At 49.3% G+C, this 20,483-nt stretch overlaps 1 protein-coding gene across 1 annotated transcript; it reads left to right on the top strand.

Moving 5' to 3' along the window:
• Positions 1-4: 4 nt before the first annotated feature.
• ANKZF1 (ankyrin repeat and zinc finger domain containing 1) lies at positions 5-20,307 on the top strand. Its single transcript, XM_015425072.1, has 16 exons — positions 5-286; positions 3,751-3,868; positions 4,887-4,984; positions 5,995-6,097; positions 6,507-6,709; positions 7,831-7,946; positions 8,987-9,134; positions 10,106-10,328; positions 10,765-10,857; positions 13,099-13,266; positions 14,057-14,152; positions 15,834-16,089; positions 16,397-16,508; positions 17,199-17,366; positions 19,634-19,704; positions 19,784-20,307. Exons 1-16 carry the CDS (start codon positions 266-268, stop codon positions 19,902-19,904), a joined length of 2,115 nt encoding a protein of 704 aa, XP_015280558.1. The 5' UTR covers positions 5-265; the 3' UTR covers positions 19,905-20,307.
• The last annotated feature ends 176 nt before the right edge of the window (positions 20,308-20,483 follow it).

The raw sequence follows: 20,483 nt of genomic DNA, 5'->3' as shown, positions 1-20,483 counted from the left end.
AGGGGGCCCTGCGGAGAGGAAGCGGCTCCGGGAGGGTCAAGTGCGGCGGTGTGCGCGCGCGCGCCTCCCGAGTTCCGGGCGCTGCGAGTCGCCGTCTCCTTTTCCTGGTCAGGGGCGGGTGGCTTTGCAGTCTTTCTCCGGGGCCTCCTCCTCTAAGTAGAGACCGAGGAGCTGCTCTTTCTCCTCTCCCCCCTCCCTCGGTGGCTCGGCGTTCCCTCGCCCTCTGGCGGCGGCCTCCTCCTCCTCCTCCTGCTCGCGGTCGCTGATGGCGGAGAGTTCCCGGCAGGTGACTTTGGTAGTCTTCGAGCGCTTCAGATCCGGGTCCTCAGCTTGCAACCTGGAACCCAACCCTCTTTGTATTTCTCCTTCCCCTGGTCTCTTTCTCTCTAGGTGGAAGAACCGAACGAAATGGGTGTGGTATGACTAGGTCGACCCGACCCATGCTTTTGGGTTCAGGGATGATTCTAAGTAAGGTCGATTCTGCACTGGCTTTTCCCTCCGTTGTTTTACCAAACCCAGGTCGGAACAGGAATCCCCCTCTGCCTGGCATGCCGCTTTCACTTTCTTTGCTCATCAGGCCTTATGGTACCTTCTGCATAGATTTATGGCCGTTCAGGGGTGACTTTGCACTCAGTACGGCATTGGCCCCAGGGTACTTGAATGTGGTCCTCGGCTAAGTTAGAAGCTTGGTTCCCGGACACAAAGGGAACCTTGGATCCTAAACCACCTTGTGTCCACCAATAGGCCTCTGGCGGGAAATTCAAACCGTCCTATGGGGACCTTGGGTGTGCAAGGGTGGTGTGTATATAGTTGGCCCTTGCAGCGCCGGTTTCTCTTGTCTTGTGTGTGAAGTACAATAAACGCTCTGAACGCATGTCATCATCCAAGTCTCAGTGCGGTGAACCCAGTACTTTACAGTGGCGATGAGGATGGGATCCCGGATCCCGATGAGCGGGCCTGGCTCTCCATCCAGCGCAGCACCAAGCACCGATCCAGAGGAAGCCACCACGCCCCACACAGCTCCCGAGCAGCACCGCACTGCACCCGGCTCTCTCAGACACCGCTCCCCGCTAGAGTCCTGGCATTGGCTCCGGTTCACCTCGAAGTCTTTGACCCCGCACATCCCGAGTTCTGGGATTCGTGGAGACCTGCTACCTAGCCTACCTAGCCTACCCTGAGGTAACAGATGCCAGCAAGAGACGGGCCCTCCTCCTCAGTTTGTGTGGTATGGCCACCATCTGGCTCGCAAAAAGCCGCCTGGCCCCTAAGACTATCCTCGAATGCCCATATGAGGAGATTGTTGAAGCCTTAACAAGGTATTTCACGCCCAAACCAACGATGATGGCCAGGAGGATGGCGTTCCAGAGCCACACCCAGAAGCCCGCTGCCTTCCTGGCCGCCCTGCACTAACATGCAGTGGAGTGCAGTTTCACCAAGGTGGAGGAGAACATCTTGACCCAGTTCATCTGGGGAACCTGCGATGTAAAATTCTGCCGCCAACTGATTGGCACCATCGACCTCAAAATCGAGGATGCTCTACAACTTGCCATTGCTTACGAGGCCTCCCACCGTGTCCGTCCCCCCGGCAGCATCCCACTTGATGCCCCCCGACCCAGCGCCGGAGAACTCGGATGAGGACGACATCCGTCTTGTCCACCCCTACAGCTGCAGGAAGCCGCTGGAGCATCTGGGCACACCGTAAAACCCGCTGCGTGTGCCAGCTGTGGAGAGGCACACGAGTGCAAGTTGTGCCGGTTCTGCGACGCCATCTGCCACACGTGTGGGAAACAGGGACACCTCGCCCGCATATGCCAGTCCGAAAGCCACCGGAACCCACCACCAGAGCTGCAACTGTGCCGCCAGACCTCCACACACTATAAGGCCGCCGCGGAAAGAGACTAAGTTAGGAGCTTGGTTCCCGGACACAAAGGGAACCTCGGATCCTAAACCACCTTGTATCCACCAATAGACCTCTGGCGGGAAATTCAAACCCTCCTATGGGGACCCTGGGTGTGCGGGGTGGTGTGTATATAGTTGGCCCTTGCAGGGCCGGTTTCTCTTGTCTTGTGTGTGAAGTACAATAAACGCATCTGAACACATGTTGTAGTCCAAGTCTCCATGCGGCAAACCCAGTACTTTACGGTTTTGATGCACCTTTGGTAAAACAACGGAGGGAAAAGCCAATGCAGAATCGCCTTAAGTGCCTCTGGTGTTCCTGCTGCCTTTATGTGGAAGGGGCTTTGTGTTTCTCCGAAAAACAGTTGGCAAAGTATGTCTGGACTTACCCTTCCCCTTCCTGAGAGTTGCTAATTCTACAAACGGGAGCATCAAAAGATCAGCTGCTGTTGAAATTAAGTGAGGGCTGAGGTGTTCATTTCTCCCTTTCTCTGTCTCTGTCTGCACATTACAAATTTTGTTTGTTTCAATTTATATTTTGCCCTCCGCGCAAATGGGCTCGGGGGATCACAGAGCAAAATCTAAAATCTAGAACAGATCATAAAAATTTCATACAGATCAATATAATTTACAGAACAGTTTAAAACTGCGTAGACTGTAAAACAGGTCACATTATTCTTATACATAGATTTCAAGCTGGTGTCATTTGGTCTCCAGAATCGTCTTGATCTGGGCCATGTAGAGATGGTAAACTTCAGCAGAGGAGGCAAGATTTTAGTGGATGCCCTCAACCAAAGGCCTGGCGAAACAGCTCTGTTTTACAGGCCCTGTGGATCAGTAGTAAGTCCCGAAGGGCCCTGATCTCAAATGGGAGCATGTTCCACCAGGCTGGGGCCAGGGCAGAAAAAGCCCTGGCTCTGGTTGAGGCTAAGTGGATGTCCCTTGGACCGGAGACAACCAGCAGGTCTGGGTCAGCAGAGCTCAAGGCTCTCCAGGGCACATATGGGGAGAGGTGGTCCCTCAGGTATGTCGGCTTCCAGGCCACACAGGGCTTTAAAGATTAATACCAGTACCTTGAGGCAGATCTGGTATTCAATCGGTAGCCAGTGCGATTGGCTGAATGTGCACCCGCACAGGCAATGCAGTCAGCAGGTGCACGGCTGCATTTTGCACTAGCTGGAGCAAGCCCGCATACAGCGAGTTACAGTAGTCAAGCCTAGAAGTGACCATTGCATGGGGTCACTGTAGACTTCCTGGGAGGAGAGGTAGGGCAACACAGGGCCTTTGTATCAGCTGTGCAAATACACATAGGCTCTTGGCTGTTTGTGACACAGCATGCACAGGGAAGTAGCTTTAGCCTCTCTGTACACCTGCTGTTTTCAGGTCCTCATACTGACGTATGGAGCCTCTGTTTGCTTTGTTGTGCAACTTACCTGTAGCCACTTAAGTAATGTAATTTTTTTTAAAAAGTGAACCAATAGTGGCCTCATGGGGCAGTTTGTGGGTGTAAAATTGGGTGCTGGGAGAAGCTAGCTCCACTTCTCCCTGCATGCTGTGATCACAGAAAAGGAATTGTGTGTTTTGGGGAGGCACAAAACTCCTGTCGCACATGTGTTTCCCAACAAACACAAAGACTTTGTAATGTGTAGATGGAGTCTCACATTGGTCAAATCCCTGCAAACAGAAATTCAGCTAGTGAAGCTCTTCCCATTACTGTGTCTTAGTATTGCCTTTGTCTTGACCCTGGCTGCTGGAGAACTCACTGAACTTAAAGTGCTGCAGGTATGGCTGGTGCTGCTCTCTGAGAATTCTGCTCCCTCAACTCTTGCTGATTCTGGTTTTTCCCCTTCTCAGATCATGCAGCCGGCTGAGACATGGTCTGTGTTTGAGGCTGCCCAGAATGCAACTTTAATGGATGGACTTTGCCTTGTCACTGAGTCATCGGAGGATGTGACCCCTGTATTAGTTTCTGGTACTTATTCCTTCAGGGCATAAAGATGGGACAGGGTGTGGGCCAATGGTTGCCAGATATCAGGAGTTTATGCTTGTATATTTGCTTCTCATTTCCTTAATAAGGGGCTGAGGTCAGGTTCACCTTAGAAAACCTTCCCCCCACAGTTGCTCTGTTCCTTATCCCATTTTGCAATTTGTTTCTACATATTTGGGACTTTTAAAAACACTGCTTTTGGCTCTCTGGGTGTGGAAGGGGTGGATGAACGGTTTAGAGGCCCAATATTTGTTTTCTCAGCTTAATCAACATCCTAAAAAACTGGTATGTGTTCTTTTCAGATGGGACATCATTTTTGCTGATCTGTGTTCTGTTAATGCAATAGCTCAGCCCCTTTGCTGTCCCATATTGCTTCCATACAGTGTGTAAGAATCTCTTGACAAGTCTGGTTTCCCATTCTGTACCTAGGCAATCTAAATTCCATGAACCCTAAAGGTTATGTAAATTTACGAAATTTGCTTAACTTTTTCTTGTTTCATGTGATTCTTCTGTTTTGCATAACTCAGATGTTGCTGACCATGAAAGGGAACCAGGCACAGTGTCTAACTTGCTCACTTTTCAACTTCTGAGATTTCAGAAGTCATTTCCTACACACTTGGAAGCATGTCTTAGTCAGAAGGGCTAGAAACTTGCTTTCCAAAAAGAAAAAAAATGTGCTTAGGAAGCTAACATCTGCACTGAATGCCATATTCTGTGGGTTTAATTTTAATTTTAGTGTATTTTGATACCATCCTTCCTTCCAGGAACTCTGGATGGTGTATGTGGTTCTTCCCTTCATGGTTATCCTTACAACAATTCCGTAGCACATACACAGCCCTGATTGTTAGGATTACTCATTTGTTTGTATCACAACAAATACTAGTAGAATATTTGTTTTGTATAATAACTTTTGGGTTTCCCAAGTCTCTCTAAATCTGTGGTGAATGTACATTATATTCTGTGCCAAATTATATTTTCCTCATTTCAATCATGTTTGCTGCAGTGACTAATGGGCCAGATCGATCTTGTGGTGTCTTGGAGGTGTCAGACCGGATGTATTGCTCTGCCTGCATGAAATCCTTTGACAGTCGAGAGGAGCAGGTAGGCAGCTGTGAACAGGGATTGATTGTGAAGGCTGTTTTGGTTGCATGGCTTGCTTATGTTGCCAGAAGATTGATCATGGTCTGTTGCCCTCAAATGGAACCCAGGGACTACATCCCAAGAATCACTGCAAAGATGAGACATTGCTTCTATATTCAGAGTAAAGACAGCTGTTCTCTCAGTTGTCATTTATCCAGCCCTTCCTCCAAGAGCTCTGAGATTATAAGATTATGCATGGGAAAGAGCAGGTAGAGAAAGAGGTACTTTTCTCCCTTTCTCACAATACAAGAATTCGTGGGCACTCCATGAAATTGCTGAGCGGTCGGGTTAGAACGGATAAAAGGAAGTACTTCTTCACCCAAAGAGTGATTAACACTTGGAATTCACTGCCACAGGAAGTGGTGGCGGCTACAAGCATGGACGGCTTCAAAAGGGAATTAGATAAGCATATGGAGCAGAGGTCCATCAGTGGCTATTAGCCACAAGGTATAGATAGGGACTCTGGGGCAAGTGATGCTCTGTCATCTTGGTGCTTGGGGGGGTCAACAGTGGGAGGGCTTCTAATGTCCTGGCCCCACTGGTGGACCTCCTGATGGCACTGGTATTTCTGGCCACTGTGTGATACAGAGTATTGGACTGGATGGGCCTTTGGCCTGATACAACATTGGCATCTCTTATGTTCTTATGAGTGGCATGCGTGGTTCTCTCCCCTCCTTCCCTTCAGTGAGCTTCTTGGCAAAGTGAGGGTTTGAACTTTGGTTTCCCCTAGTCCAAGAACAGGACAGAGCACTGGCTTTTCTGGTGGGCTGTAACGTTCATGTTGGCTGATGTGGATGCTTTTATGTGTCCTGACCCAAGCTCCAGGCACTCCATACCCAATGCAGTGAAAAGCCTGTTGCCTGTCCCATGTAGCTGGCAATCAAGCTAGGCTTTGAACTACTTGTGCTAAACACTGAACCCATCGTTATAGCTGCTCTCATGGGCCCTCATTCTGCCCCTTTCCTTCTTAGATGGAGCATTATCGTCTTGACTGGCATCGCTTCAACCTAAAGCAGCGACTGCTGGGGTGCGGGATGCTCACAGCTGAAGAATTTGAGGCAAAGACTCAAGCAGGTGAGACAGTGTACACTGAGGCTGCTATAGCTAGTGGTCCTATGGAGCTGCCATTCTGTTCTGGCTCAGAGGCAGGTGAGGGTAGCAAGGTAGTCTGCTGGACCCCTTAATGTCACCACATAGGGTCATTTCAAGATACAGCAGTGTAGCAGCATCCTGCACCTTTCACTTTGCATCTGTCTGCCAGGTATGTCTCCAGATCTGATCCATGTCTTTCTGATCTGAATGTGCAATTCTAACTCGCTGATCCCTTGATCTGTCTTACATGGGGGATTTTCTAGCTTTATAGAACTGGACCTCCTCCTTGTGTGGGAGCTGGTTCTGTTCTCTGTGGTTTGCAGGTGGGAAGTAAGACTCCAGTGCATCGCCCTGCAGCTTTGTGATTCTCCGCTGCTGTCTTGATATACAGGTGACGTCTCCAGCATCTCGGGTTCTGATACCAGTGATCTTGATTCAGGCAGCGAGTCGGGCCCCCTGTCTTGCCAGGACAGTGAAGGCAGAAGGAGCAGTGGCCTGAGCCCTTCACCTTATCCGCGTTCTCAGCACGTCCTGTTCAGAAATTCCCAAGGCCAGCTCCTCTCGGTCTATCGCTGTGTACTGAACACTACAAAGGCATGTTAGCTTGTGGCTCCTCCTTCCTGTCTGCCTCTTCCTGACTTAGTACCCAGTGGCCCATCACCAAACAGTAAAAATGCCTTTCCAGTTGTCTGACAAGAAACGAGCAGAGGGCAACCTCATGGCCAGGTTTCAGAGGAAGTATTCCAAAACCTGCCACCCTCGTATCATATACTCCTTTAACTTCCAGATGTTGCTCTCTGGCATCCTTACCCTAGGGCAGTGGTGGCAAACCTATGGCACGGGTGCCAGAGGCGGCACTCAGAGCCCTCTCTGTGGGCACGCGTGCCATCGCCCCAGCCAGGCCCAGACCATCATTAAAGTGTCGAATTCTCTGCCAAATAATTTTAAGTCAATGAAAGCATTTGGGATTGCTTTCCTTACTTTGTTTGGATCATCTTAAGTTAATGTATGAGTTGTTTTTTCTAAAGTAAAACCTCAGTATTCAGGTTCAATTGCCATGTTGGCCCTTGGCGATAAATACGTGGGTTTTGGGTCGCAGTTTGGGCACTCGGTCTCTGAAAGGTTTGCCATCACTACCCTAGGGTCAGAATCTCAGTGAATTAGAGTTGCTCTTAAACCCTGGACTGACTAACACCATTTGGTGCTTAACATGCCAGATTGTCTCTCAAGTCCTGCACAGTTGCCTTAGTCATTTGGCTGCATCATTTCCCTGCCCATCCATCTGAAATGTGGCATCAACCCATCTGGTTGTCTCAACATGGTTTCTTCTGTGTCTGCTGTTTTCTAGAAGAAAGCCCAGAGCTTCTAGAGCATGAATATGTATGTGTATATATGTGCATATCCCTAAAATCAATAGGTGTGGTACAAAAATTAAAAAACAAAGTGGGTCTTGTCCACAGGATTGCAAGCTAATGTAATGGCAATTTCCCAACTTCCAAAATTGGGATGTTTGAAATTGCTGAAGTGCACTTGTGCCTCCTGTTCTGGGACCTGTAGAATTTACCCAAGGTGCAAGTTACCTTCCACAGGTCCAGCTAAGCAATGAAATCCTTCCCCGTCCTGTCCCCAGTTCCTGTGTTCAAGCCATGCTGAGAGTGCTCCCATGACTCAGTCCATGACACTTCCCTGACTCAAGAGGGCTTGTGTCTCTCTAGGGCAATGTGGAAGAACCTGGAGAACTGGTGGCTTCCCTTCAGAGGCAAAGCCCAGGCACCTCCTGGGTTATCCTGATGGCTGGTGGGGGACACTTTGCAGGAGCTGTCTTTAAGGGGTAAGAAGAACCCACGGATAGAGTGACTGGCTTTCACTTGGGGGCCCCTTCATGCCGGGAGGGAAGGGCATTATTGGAGCTGCAGAAGCTGCCTTCAGGTGTAGGTCTGAAAAGCTGTGATCCCATGCAGGGGTCATTTCGTAGAAAAAGAGGTGCAGGAGCTCATTAGCACACCTGCTATTAGCACAATCATTAGTATATGCCACGCCCCCTGACATCACCGGAAGTGTGTCAGAAGGGAAAGCAGAAAAGGGGGGGAGGCATCTTCAAAAGCCTCCCCTTCACCAGCCGGCCTGCCAAGGCGGGGTGCGGGGAAGTGAAGAGAGAAGGGGTTTAAACTTTCCCTCTAGAGTTGCTCCGCAGGGGCGGCAGGATCTTTCCATTGTATTCTATGGCCCCATAGAATACAATGGAAAGATCCTGCCGCTGCTGCTGCACGACTCTAGAGAGAAGAGGTTTAAACTTTAAACCCCCTCTTGCTTCGCTTCCCTCCCCCAGCTCGCCTTGCCAAGAAGCCAAGCATTTAAATTCCCCCCCCCCCCCCGTCTCTCCACAAAAGCGGAGAGGCTCAGAGGAAAGGGAGGGCATGTCTGCCCAGCTCCCCTTCCCATCTCCAGGCAGCCTAGCCTGGGCTGGCTGGAGACAGGAAGGGGAGCCGGGCAGACACACCTGGCTTCCCTGCGCTATCTTCTTGGAGAAGATGGTGCAGGGAAGCCAGGCATTTAATTCCCCACACACACACTCAGGAGGGGGCAGGGTCTGGGCAGCGGCGCTCCGGCAGGAAATGACCCCTGATCCCATGTATGATTCCAGGTCAGCATTGGTGTCCATTTCATGGCCCCTCACTTCACATGGGGTGGGCAACTGGGGAGAGGGGTGTGGATTGCTTGGCTGCTTCTCAGCCCCTCTCCATGAGCTGCTGAGTCCTATTTACCTTGCAGATGGGACCCAAGTGCACTTTGTTTATGCTCAGTTTGCATTGGAATGATGATCCTGGGTGTTAGCTTTATACCATAGACTTGCCTTTGGTTTCTTCCCAGGAATGAAGTACTCGTGCACAAGACTTTCCACAGGTACACAGTGCGAGCCCGCCGAGGTACGGCCCAAGGGATGCGGGATGCTCAGGGATCCATGCCAAAATCTGCTGGGGCTTCCCTACGGCGCTACAATGAGTCTGCCTTGCTTAAGGTGAGTGCAGAGACACCAAAGCAGCCGTGGATCTGCCCCCACTGTGGGAGGGGCTTGGCTGTTCTGGTCACCTGGAAATCCTTTAGACCCCTGCTGTTTCTCAAAGAGCTACAGTTACCTTCCCAAATGAGAGGCGTACAGTTGAGTCTTATTTAGCAAGTCTTAGTAGAGGCCTGTCAGTAGCAGAATAGCATGAGTGGGAAGAGAGGGAGTGTTGATATATTTAATTCTCAGTGTGGCTCCATCTGTGAATACTTAAATCGGGAGACAGGAGCAATGGGCAGACCAGACAGATCTTTCTACAAACATGAGGAAAGTCCCAGGTTTGAGAAAAATCTGAAATCTAAAAATATACACTGAGGGGCTAACACCCCTCCCCCCCCAATAATAGAAGCAGCCCCTGTTGTTTTACGAAAGGAATGCCCTCAGGGGATATGGTTAGGCAACCACAACAGTATTGGCCATCATCTCAACTAAACTGGAATCAAGCAGAATTTTCTCTGGGGAAGCAAAGGAAGGAAAGCTGAAGGTGGGGGCAGATAGGTATGTTGGCTGGTGGATGGGAAGGAGTTAAGGAGTCTGGTGAGTGGGGAGGGAATAAGGTATGGGGGCTTTTGGGAAAGAAAAGAGGAAATAATGGTGACGGGGAAAATGAGATCCCCCCCCCCCCAAGGTCCTTGTAGGTCCCCGTCTTGTAGACGACATTTTTTTTTTCCTGTAGGATTCACTGTTCAGCACATGAGACTCTTCCAGAGCAGTGGAATGTTTTATATTCCCGTATCTGGATGAGAATCAGGATTGACAGGGGAGGAGAGCATTAAGGGCTCTCATGGGACAGCTGACCTCCTGGTGGCTGATAATGCATTTGGATGACCAGAACTTTTGTGGCAGTGCCCAAATGCTGTACTGGGATGCCTGAAGGTGGCAATCCTGTGCACTCAAAAGTATCACTGAATTTGCATTTTGTACAGGATATTCAGGAGCTGTTGGCCAGCTGGGTGGGACATTTTCAAGGTGCAGAGCGCATTTTCCTCCGTGCCCCTCACACCAACCGAGCCCGCTTCTTTGGCAGTAGAAATGGCCCTCTTCGACAAAACGATCCCCGAATACGAGGCATTCCTTTCAGCACCCGGAGAGCTACCTTCCATGAGGTGCAGCGGGTGCACAGAGCTCTGAGCAGTGTGCAAGTGTATGGTAAGCATGGCTTTTGACAGTATTGATTGACTGGGCTTCTCCTTCACAGCTCCGGTGTTTTTGTTGCTGGCTTTTAGCAGTCAAGGAAACTGCCTTCCACCCGTAGTCCTGTCTTGCTGGTTCTGTTCCTTAAGAGCCAAGGATTGATCTTTTCCCCAAATCTTCCCCGTAGTACTTGTAACTGCTTTGTAGGTTCCATACATTTTTGCTGGATCTAACTTTGCTCAACTTTTTTGCTGAACCATACTTTGCTCAACATTAGCTCTGCGCATTTTACTGTGGTTGCTTCCCCACACCTCTTTAAATGTTACCATTTGAACTGTGTTACTGCATTTCTGCTGGGGGGGAGTATGTCACTTTTAATCAAAAATTGACACTTTAATTTGGAACCAGGAGGTTTCCCAGCAGTGATATCACCATTCTGGTTCTTGAACAGGAAAGGACACAGCAGTGGAAGATCTTATTGGCTCTCCTCGCAAGACCAGGAGAAAAATAGTTGAACAAGATGAAGCATCGCCACAGTGTCAAGGTGAGCTGGAAGGCATCGTCCTGTAGCTACAAGAATCTGCAGTGCGTTTACTCTTGCCTTCTGTGCCCTTCTAATTGTACCTGGTACAATACAGATGCCTTTTGCATTTTTGTTCTCTGACTCTAGAGCTCTAGGGTGGCAAGACCACCATAAGCTGCTGAGAGCAGCCAATCATGGGGTGCTTTCTATGAAAGAAGGCTGTGAGCAGTAAGGGGACTCAAGCCAAGGTGGAGGCTGCTGTCTCAGACGAGAGGCATGCAGGGCTTCTTGGATCCTGCCAGAAGGTGGGAGGGTGATAGTTCTGCCGTCGTCCTCAGTGGCTCTCCCCTTAGAGGTGTCAGCTAGCTGCCATGCTTTCTTTGTTTTCTTTCGTCCCTGACTTTTGCACAGCCGCACATGCTAGCTTTGCTTAGCTACCGTGGGTAACATAAGGGAGGCGCTCTTTTCCCCTTGCGAACTGGTTCAGCCAGACAGCGTTATCAGTATAACCTTTTTTTTTTTTGAGCCCCGGAGGGGATTTTTTAATTATTTTTTATCACTACCAAAACTACAACAGAAGAAAAGGGAGGGGGAACTACATATACGGGATAAAGTAAAGAACCCACTACTAACTAAAACCCAAGAGAGGAGATCCTCCAATTAGCTTAGATACATCAAGGCCCCGGTCACACGGGCCGGATATTGCGGGGGGAGGCGTGGCTGTTTGCCCCGGAGTGAACTACCGTGCAGCCGCGGGATCACAGAACAGAGTCAATCTTTTCTTTTTTGTCTTTGATCTTAAAAGTGATGCCTTCTGGAAATAGCCATTTATATCCAATTGAGTTTGTCTGAAGGAAAAGCACAAGTTCTTTGTACTTCTTTTTTCGTTGTCTTACTTCAAATGGAATATCCTTTAGCGTTCTGATGGTATTTTCCCCTGCTTTCAGGGGTGTTCCAGCAACCGCTTTCAGGATTGCATCCCTGACATGCCTCTTCGAGAATCTCACCACAATTTCCCCAGGAGGATTATTTTTTGGACTTGCAACAGTTGATCTTCCATGGAGATTTGTTTCCTTTCCAGCTTTTGCACTTTCTTCTTCACTTTCTGTGTAGTTACAGCCACTTCCTTTACCTTCTCAGCATCTTGCTTCATTATTTGTATCAAATCGCTTATCTGTGTTTGTTGTGCAGTAATGCTTTGAGTAACCACAAACATCTGTTCCTTGAAGTTATACAGCTGTTCCAGCAGAGGGCGCATATAATCCGCTATAGACTTTGCCACCTCACTGGTAACTTCCGGTTTTGGGCTCTCAGACCCTTTCGCTTTCAAAAGTCTTTCTTTGTCCTTCTTCCCTGCCATCTTTGTCATTTACTTTCCCGAATTTTTTAAAAGTCTCTGAATGTGCGTTTGACCGCTTAGATTCGCTTTGGTAAGTACTTCTCGGCAGTTTCCTTCGCGTTTTCTTCCGCTCCCCCCCTCAATCGCTCAAAAGTTCGTGTGCATAGGAGGCGTCCCTCCCCCGCTCGTCCCCCCCCCCGATTGGTGGGATGGGGGGGGGAGCTATCTTTTCCCCTTTAAACGCTTCGGAATTGACTCACGTTCATAATTGGTCGTTCGACCTCGCTTTCATTCCGTTTCTGCCGCATGATCTCCTGCGCTTGTCCCAGTCAGCGTCACTGAGTCCATACGGTCTCACAGCACGGAGAACCGTCGGAACAAAGAGGCGCCTCAATTCTCCGGCATTCCGCCATCGAAGAGGCGACCTCTTATAAGTTCCATGGCCAGGGTCCCTTCGCCGGGCCCCTGGGGGGGGGGGTTGTGAGCCTGCGCACCCCCTTCTTCGGCTGGAGCGCAGCTTCACCTCCGGGAGGTCCAGGAGGTGAGTCTGCTAGCGCGCCGCCATAAACCGGAAGTGTTATCAGTGTAACCTTGAAGGGAAGGGAGGGCTTGGATTCCACTATGAATATTTCTGCTCTCGAGGGATTGGGGTGAGTCTCCCGTTCATGATGTAATATCCCGCCAGGAGGATTCCCGCGTGCGCTCTTGGATTTCATTTGCTTAGCTAGATGCAGCATCAGAGTATATGTATGGAGCCCCTTGCAGCCATCATTATTCCTGACAATGTACCTGTACCACTTGGCAACAGGCCAGTATTCCAATAAAACATAGCCTTTTCAGGAGAGTGTGTTTGGACCTGCTTGCTGTTGACCCTGACAAGAGGTAAGAATGTGAGTTGAGCTGTGCCTCTGCCTCTCTCCTAGCCTCCCCCACAGGGTCAGAAGAGAACAAAGAAGAAGAGAGGGGAGAAAGTCCACCATGCCAGTTGGAGTCTGTGGAGGTTGTGCTGAGTACACTGGACCTGCGTGAATTTGAAATGGAACCAAAACGGAACCGGAAGAAGAGAAGGAAAAAACCAAAAGCCCCAACAGGTGGGTCTGTGAGGGTAATGAAACTGTTCTAAGGTACATGCCCTCTCCAGGCCAGCTTCTGCTTCCTAGGAGTGAACCACCTCCCACTTTGGGCAAGGCCTTTTATGTCTTCTTCCCAGGCACCACCCTCTATTCATCTACTAGTGTAAGTTTTTCCTCCAAATCCCCCATTAACCAATCACAGGGTCCAAAGGGTGGTCTGGGAAATGTAGGCCCAGTTGTTGTTCAGTTGCACAGTCGAGTCCGACTCTTCGCGACCCCATGAACAAGATCCCGCCAGGCCCTCCTGTCCTCCGCTGTCCTCTGAAGTTTGCTCAACTTCATGCCCAGTAGGCCTTCTAATAAGGCTTTCCCAGAGCTACTAGGCCCCACTACGCAGGCCCAGGCTCGTAACAAGCAGTTATACTGCAGTGATACTGGTTGTGGGAGAAGGCGCAGCCTCCACTCCCCATCTTGGATCTCACCACATATGATGCCTGTCATGATGTTTAATTCCTGGTGGCGGCATAAAACTACCACGTTTATGTACTTGGAGAGTATTTAAAGGTAAAACCACTTCCCCTAAAAGTGAGGACGTTACAATGCCATTGGTGCTTTTTGCACAATTAGGGATGGCGTAGTCTTAAAAAAGTGGGCCTCCCATTGTTATTGCTTCTGAATAGCCCAGGAACAGAACTGAGATATAAAATGATTGGGGGGGGGGGGGGGGGGATCAACGAACAGGGAAACAGAATGTTTTCCAGCATAGTGGTTTATATTTTCCTCACATTCTCTCTCTTCCTTGAATCAGAGTCTTGCAGTGATGCTTCAAGAGATGTTGAATCTGAGGCCTTATTTTTGAACACAGAGGAGTCAACTGAAGCCCAGAAATGCTTGGAGCCTCAGGGTAAGCCTATGTGCTGACGTGCAGACCATCTGAGATCCCCTCGCTTGCACTCTCATTTCACGCCCTATTCAACTAAAAAGGGGGGCCTGTGGAAACTTATCCCTTTGGTGTCCGACTAGGTTGGGAGGCTCTCCTACTGAATGAACGTCAGGTTCCACAGCCAACAACTGAGTACACGCTTCATGGAAAGGTTATACTTTATTGAAGAGCTATAGATGCATTAACAAAGTCACTGTTAAGAATGGCGTCGCCCCTACAAGCATAATGGGATATAGGGTATTCGTATGCACCCCCCCCCTTAGGCCAATTAGCCACATTCCCGCGCGCAGGAGAAGGAGCCCCAGGCCGTTAGAGCCGAAGCTGAGAACCGAAAGCGCTCCCACGGTTCCCTAGAATCCCAGACACAACACCCCACCTGCAAGGCCATAGATAAGCGAGCATTACAGAAGCTGAAAAGGAATGATGTAGCAGTCCTGGCAAGCTAGCACCCCACCCCCAACCCTTATGGCAGCATAGCTGACAATGAACTGGCAGCCAGGACTGGCAAATTTCCTCTCTTTCAGATAGCACATGTCACGATCCTCTAGCTATTGCCGTCCCAGCTGCTGGGATGCGAGTCTCCATGAAGCTGCCTCGTTGTTGTTGTTGTTGTTTTGTTGCTATTTGGAGGGAATTGGTGCTAGTGTGCATGTGAATGAAGCCTGGCTTCATTTAATGAGAGAGGCAGTAAGAGGGCAAGGGAAGATCATTCACTGGAACAGGGAATTCCTCCATGGCTCTGGCACTTGACTTGTTCCTCACTGCAGTGCGTGGCTTGGTGAGAGAGAGCCAGTTTGGTGTCGTGGTTAAGTGCGCGGACTCTAATCTGGGAGAACTGGGTTTGATTCCCCACTCCTCCGCTCACAGCTGCTGGATGACCTTGGGAAAGCCGTAGTTCTGATAAGAGCTGTTCTTGAAAAAGAGCAGTCTCTGTGAAGAGCTCTCTCAGCCCCACCCACCTCACAGAGTGTCTGTTGTGGGGAGGGGAAGGGAAAGGAGTTTGTAAGCCGCTCTGAGATCCCCTTTGGGTAGTGAAGGGCGAGGTATAAATCCAATCTCCTCCTCCTCCTTCTTCTGTGCTTGGCTTGTGCTTCCTGTCCGCAGCGTGGCCCTGGTACTAGTGAGGTTATAACTCTAGCTCCTGATGTCATGTGACTTTTTGTGATGTGCTTTGCATTCAGTGGTGAATGCAATTTGAGCGGTGGCTCAAGTTGTTAAGATGTTGAACTGCAGGCTGTGGAAGGTCAGTAGTTCAGCATTTCGAGACCCGAGTTGCCGCATGACGGAGCGAGCTCCCGTCTCTAGTTCCAGCTCCTGGCAACCTAGCAGTTCGAAAGCGAGAAATTGCAAGTAGATAAATAGGTACCACTTCGGTGGGAAGGTAACAGGGTTCCGTGCACCTTGGTGTTTAGTCATGCCAGCCACATGACCACGGAAACGTCTTCGGCCAGCGCTGGCTCTTCGGCTTTGAAACGGAGATGAGCACCGCAACCCTAGAGTCGGACTCGACTGGCTTTCGAGCAAGGGAACCTTTACCTTTTGCATTCAGTGGGCCCTCAGTGGAAAGGTTTGAAATCATAATTGCTCCTGATTCCTGAGGTTAATGCATGATTCTTTCTTCCTCTCTCCATGGGTATTCCAGGCGCTCCCAGCACACCAGTGGAGGATGTCTTGTTCACAGCTTGCAAGACGGGAGACCTGAAAACACTGCAGCACCTTTTGAGAACGGCTGATGGGACAGAAGGGGAGGGAGAAGAGTGTAGTGGCAGCCACCTGCGCCATTGGCTCAATACGTCCCTGGATGGGAGTGGCTGGAGCCTTTTGCATGTGGCCGCGGCAGCCGGGAGGAGTGCTGTTGTGCGCTTGCTGTTACAGGCTGGGGCGGATCCTGCTGTCAGGTAATGCCCAGCATGTGAGACAGAGGAGGAGGGAGAGAGGGAGGGTGGTGCTCCCGGACACACAGGCCCAGGCCTTAACAGACTTTTCCATGGGAATGTAGAAAGCTCCTGTGCGCCTGTTCCGTTCCCAGAACAAATTGGGACCTGACCATTGTGCAGATTGGTCTTGGCTTTCTTTCCCCTCATCCATGTCGTCCGGTTCTGGAAGCGAGGAACGTGCCTGGATGGGGATGCACTTTGTTTAGTTTTCCTATGAGGGTGTAGACACAGACCAGTGAAGCAGCAGTCCCGCGTCTCTCCTATGCAGGGACAAGCAAGAACGGCCACCATATTGTGTATGTGCTGACAAGCAAACTCGTAGTGAGTTCCGTAGATTCATGGGTGAGCAACCTGAGAGGTACGATTACATCCAAGCCCAGGTGAGTGAAAAGAGACTTCTGGGCACAGGTGGGATTGGCAGGTGCTGGGGTGGAGCACCATCCTGGGCAGGAGGACAGCTGCAACTTGTACAGTGTGGGCAGAGTTGGCGCAGGCCTGGAGCTGCCGCCCATCTACTCTCCTGACCCCCATTCTTTTTGGTTTTCTGACCTTTAGAGTTGCAGAACTCAGAAGGGAGCCCAGTTGGAGGCTACTGGGAATGCATTCCTCCTTTCACTTCCTCCCTTTGGGACTTGCCTCTCCCATTCTATAGTACATCCACCCTATGTTCATTGGGATGGTGGTGTGCCTCCTACCCCTATCCACTGAACAAAGTTTGTTTGTTTAAAGTATCCATACCCTATCGTTCCTTTTGGCTCAAGTCCGAAGCCTTCCTCCAACTTAAGTGGTTCTTCCATTGATGGAAGAGCCACTGAGGTTGGAGGAAGGCTACTTGGAGGATCGTTGTTCAGGTGCCCCACCCCCAGCACTTCTCCCTGTCAGACTCTTGCTTGGTGGACATTCTGACTTTGTACATAGGGTAGAATTTACTATCCGGTTTTGAACATGCTATAGCAAAGGTGCTGCTAAGGTGGGGAGGTGGGAGGTGTGCCCAGGGCAACCTTGCCTGGTGGCTGCAGCTGGTCCCTGGCCCCTCTCTCTCCTGGTGTTCATCTGTCGTATGACTGTAGGTGCCTGGACCACTAACAGCTCAGATGGAAGCCAAGCAGGCAGAGCGTCGCCGAGCACACAAGGCCCAACGGAAACAGCGTGAGAAAGAAGAACACGTGGCACGACAGCTGCTGAAGCAAGAAGAGGATGAAAAAAGGCTCTTTGCCCTGTTGAGTGACCGTGAAAAGGTGAGGGCCTACCTATTGCATGTGGTTATTTTCTGGTAAGGCTGGTTCAACAGACAGCATCCGTTGGATGCACGGGCTTCTTCCACATCCACTAAAGCTTGCTAGTGAAAGCTTTCTAATATAGAATTCATGGTGGCTGCTGTGGTGTTGACTGTAGAGAAGCACTGTCCTACAAACTGTGTAAAGCTGAAGAGTGGGCTGTGGCATCACAAACAAAAAGCATTTTGCTGTTCTCATACTGGCCTGTAATGCTGTTACTAGCTCAGCCCAGCTGACAGCACCTCCTCCTGAAGAATCCTCTAGTCCTCGCCTCTTATGACAATTGGATCTCAGAACTTCCAATATGTGTTCCTTGGGTCTGTTGACTGACCGTCGATTTCCTGCCTTCTGCCAGACATTATCACTGAGCTTTTGCATCTTTCTAGACTTTCCTGAGTACGCACGTGCAAAGACATCGTTTTCCTTAGGAATCTTAAGAAATAAGTTCTTTGAGGGCCTAATATATCCTGCTCATGCTAGGATATGCCCTAATCCCAAGGAGGCAAGTCTGCTTTCCTCACAGACGTATGCCTGCTGCCCAAGAAAAAAGGCCTAGCCTAAATCTAGGTGGTTCTCCCAGGATGGCCTGTCCTGCCTCCAGAGCTTTCCCTCGGCAACCAGAGCTATTCTGGAAAATGATTCAGAACATGAAGCTCAAGGTGGCCTGTTGTGCTTGCTCTAGAAAAATGAACTTTTCTACTAATCCAGCAATGTCATCAACCAAGCCCACAACCAAGTAAGTAGGAGTGCCTTCTTTCATCTTCATTTAATTTTTAATTTAATTCCCTCCTAGTCTCTACTAACCCAGCCGCACTGAACCATGCTGCTATAACCTGTAGAGTAGACCCACATCGAGATATCTCAAAAGCTCCAACTAGCACAGAATGTTGCTGCTTGCCTTCTTATGGGGCAGAAACCCTCTTTCTGTTACACAAATTTTAAGGCAGCTGCATACTGTGTACTTCCAGATTCATTGTAAGGAATTGATATTTACCTTTAAAGCCTCTTAACAATCTAGGGCTATAGGACACAAGACTCTCTCATCTATTAAAGGTGAAGGTTTCCCTTGCTCGAAAGCCAGTAAAATCCGACTCTAGGGATGCGGTGCTCATCTCTGTTTCCAAGCCGAAGAGCCAGCGCTGTCCGAAGACGTTTCTGTGGTCATGTGGCCAGCGTGACTAAACGCCGAGGCGCATGGCCTTCCCACCGAAGTGGTACCTTTTTATCTATTTGCAATTTCTTGCTTTCGAACTGCTAGGTTGGCAGGAGCTGGAACCAGAGGCGGAAGCTCACTCCATCACGTGGCACTAGGGTCTCGAACTGCTGAACTACCGACCTTCCAGCCTGCAGTTCAGCGTCTTAACCACTTGAGCCATCTATTAGACATATATTAATTACAGTCTTTGCAGTTCTTCTTCCCCATCCCCTCCCTCTGTAGCTCATTCTGCCTTAGTCCATTCCTGGGCTTTTTTTATTGTTACCCTGTACTTGGAATGTCTTCTGAGAACTGGTCTGGAAAGTACATTGCTGGCCCTTGTACGCCTTGGAACATTTTCTTTGAATGGGCTTATATCAGAAGTTGTCATCATGCTAACTTTGTTATGATCAATTGGCTGCATCTGGAACCTCTGGTTCCATACTGCAGTACCGTATGTTAGTGTTAATTGTTAACGTGACTTTGCACTTGGGCTGAATAGAAAAGTAGCCAATATTTTTAAATAAAAATCATTGAGCAAGTGAAATGCTACACAACAAAGTTCTAAAGTTTCTTTTGTCTGTTTACCTAAATGCTATGTATTTCTGCTTCAAGCAAGGGAACTTCTCTCTGGCTTTAAACAAACATTCTTCTTGATTCTAGAGTAAGATGATACCCCCACACACCCAGGGCCTTGCACCTTTGCCCTATCAGTAAAATATTTTAATAAAATGTGTTGTCCGACCCAAAGCACTTCTGATGAAACCTGGATAGGCTAGTCTTGTTTAGATTCTGCTTTAGAAGTTGCAATCAGTTTCCTAGTCTGAAAAGGACAGTGGTTAATCCTCCCTGGTAATCTGATCTGTAACCCCTAGGCAGAGTCCTCTTACAGTCTGAGCCTTGGCCAGGACCTCCTAAATGAGGTTTGTTTTTATAGCACTGTCTAGAGTGGGATGTAGCCCTACACATACACACACACACTCTAAATCCTGGAGCCTCGTTCTATCTTCATTGTTGGTTTGTTCATTCTTAGCGAGCTCTGGCGGCGGAGGGGAGACTTGCTGCCCAGTTAAAAGACTCCACTGCAACTTTGACCAATACCAGGTACCGTAGCAGAGTGTTGTCTTTCTGACATCATCCAGCAATGTGACAACATGCTCATATTGTCTTTCAATATCTGCAGACGCTGCTGGTTGTGTGGCAAATCACTGCTCGGCCACATTCCTTTCCATTACCTGGACTTCTCCTTCTGCTCAACAAACTGTCTGCAAGCACATCGACAAGGGAAGACTGCCCAGTCTTAGCTCAGGATGCACGGAAAGGAGGAAGTGTGCTGTCATGCCTTTACTGAGTGGCTGCCGCCTCAACTGAAGAAGCTGCCTAAGAAAACAACTGTCCCTCATCAGTAGTGCCTGTTCTTCCATGAGGCATCAAGGAGGATGCTATTACAAGTCCTTCTTGAAGGAGGAGCACAGGCACCCTTTTCAATGTGAAAAAGTACTGTTTTGAAGGGACAGCCACTTCCTCCTGCTGGCTCCAAATGTACTAAAATTGGGGAAAATTTCCTACAGATGTATGCACTGTGATCACTTAATTGAAAAGCATGGCTGCTGGAAGAGTGGTTCTGTTGCCATGTATAGACTTGGTTCTTTATAATCTTATCACTTTGCACATTGCAGAACGTGAGTTATGGGTCAGAATAAAACTGTAGCCTTTCTTTCCTGTGTTGTCCTTCTTAGGGTTCAACTTGGCCAACCTTTGCTGTTCAATGCCAGAACTTAGATGTTGAGCATAGATTCATGTGTTGTCACCATTTTGACTTTAGTAGACATGAGTATGCTGAACTTAAAACTAGCTCTTCTTCCGTTCATAACATTTACATA

Source organism: Gekko japonicus, unplaced genomic scaffold (assembly GCF_001447785.1).
Source record: "Gekko japonicus isolate JY-2015 unplaced genomic scaffold, Gekko_japonicus_V1.1 scaffold2901, whole genome shotgun sequence".
In the NCBI taxonomy this organism is placed as follows: Eukaryota; Metazoa; Chordata; class Lepidosauria; order Squamata; family Gekkonidae; genus Gekko; species Gekko japonicus.
Note: the sequence above shows the minus strand (reverse complement) of the source record. Positions and strands in the feature narration are given on the sequence as shown.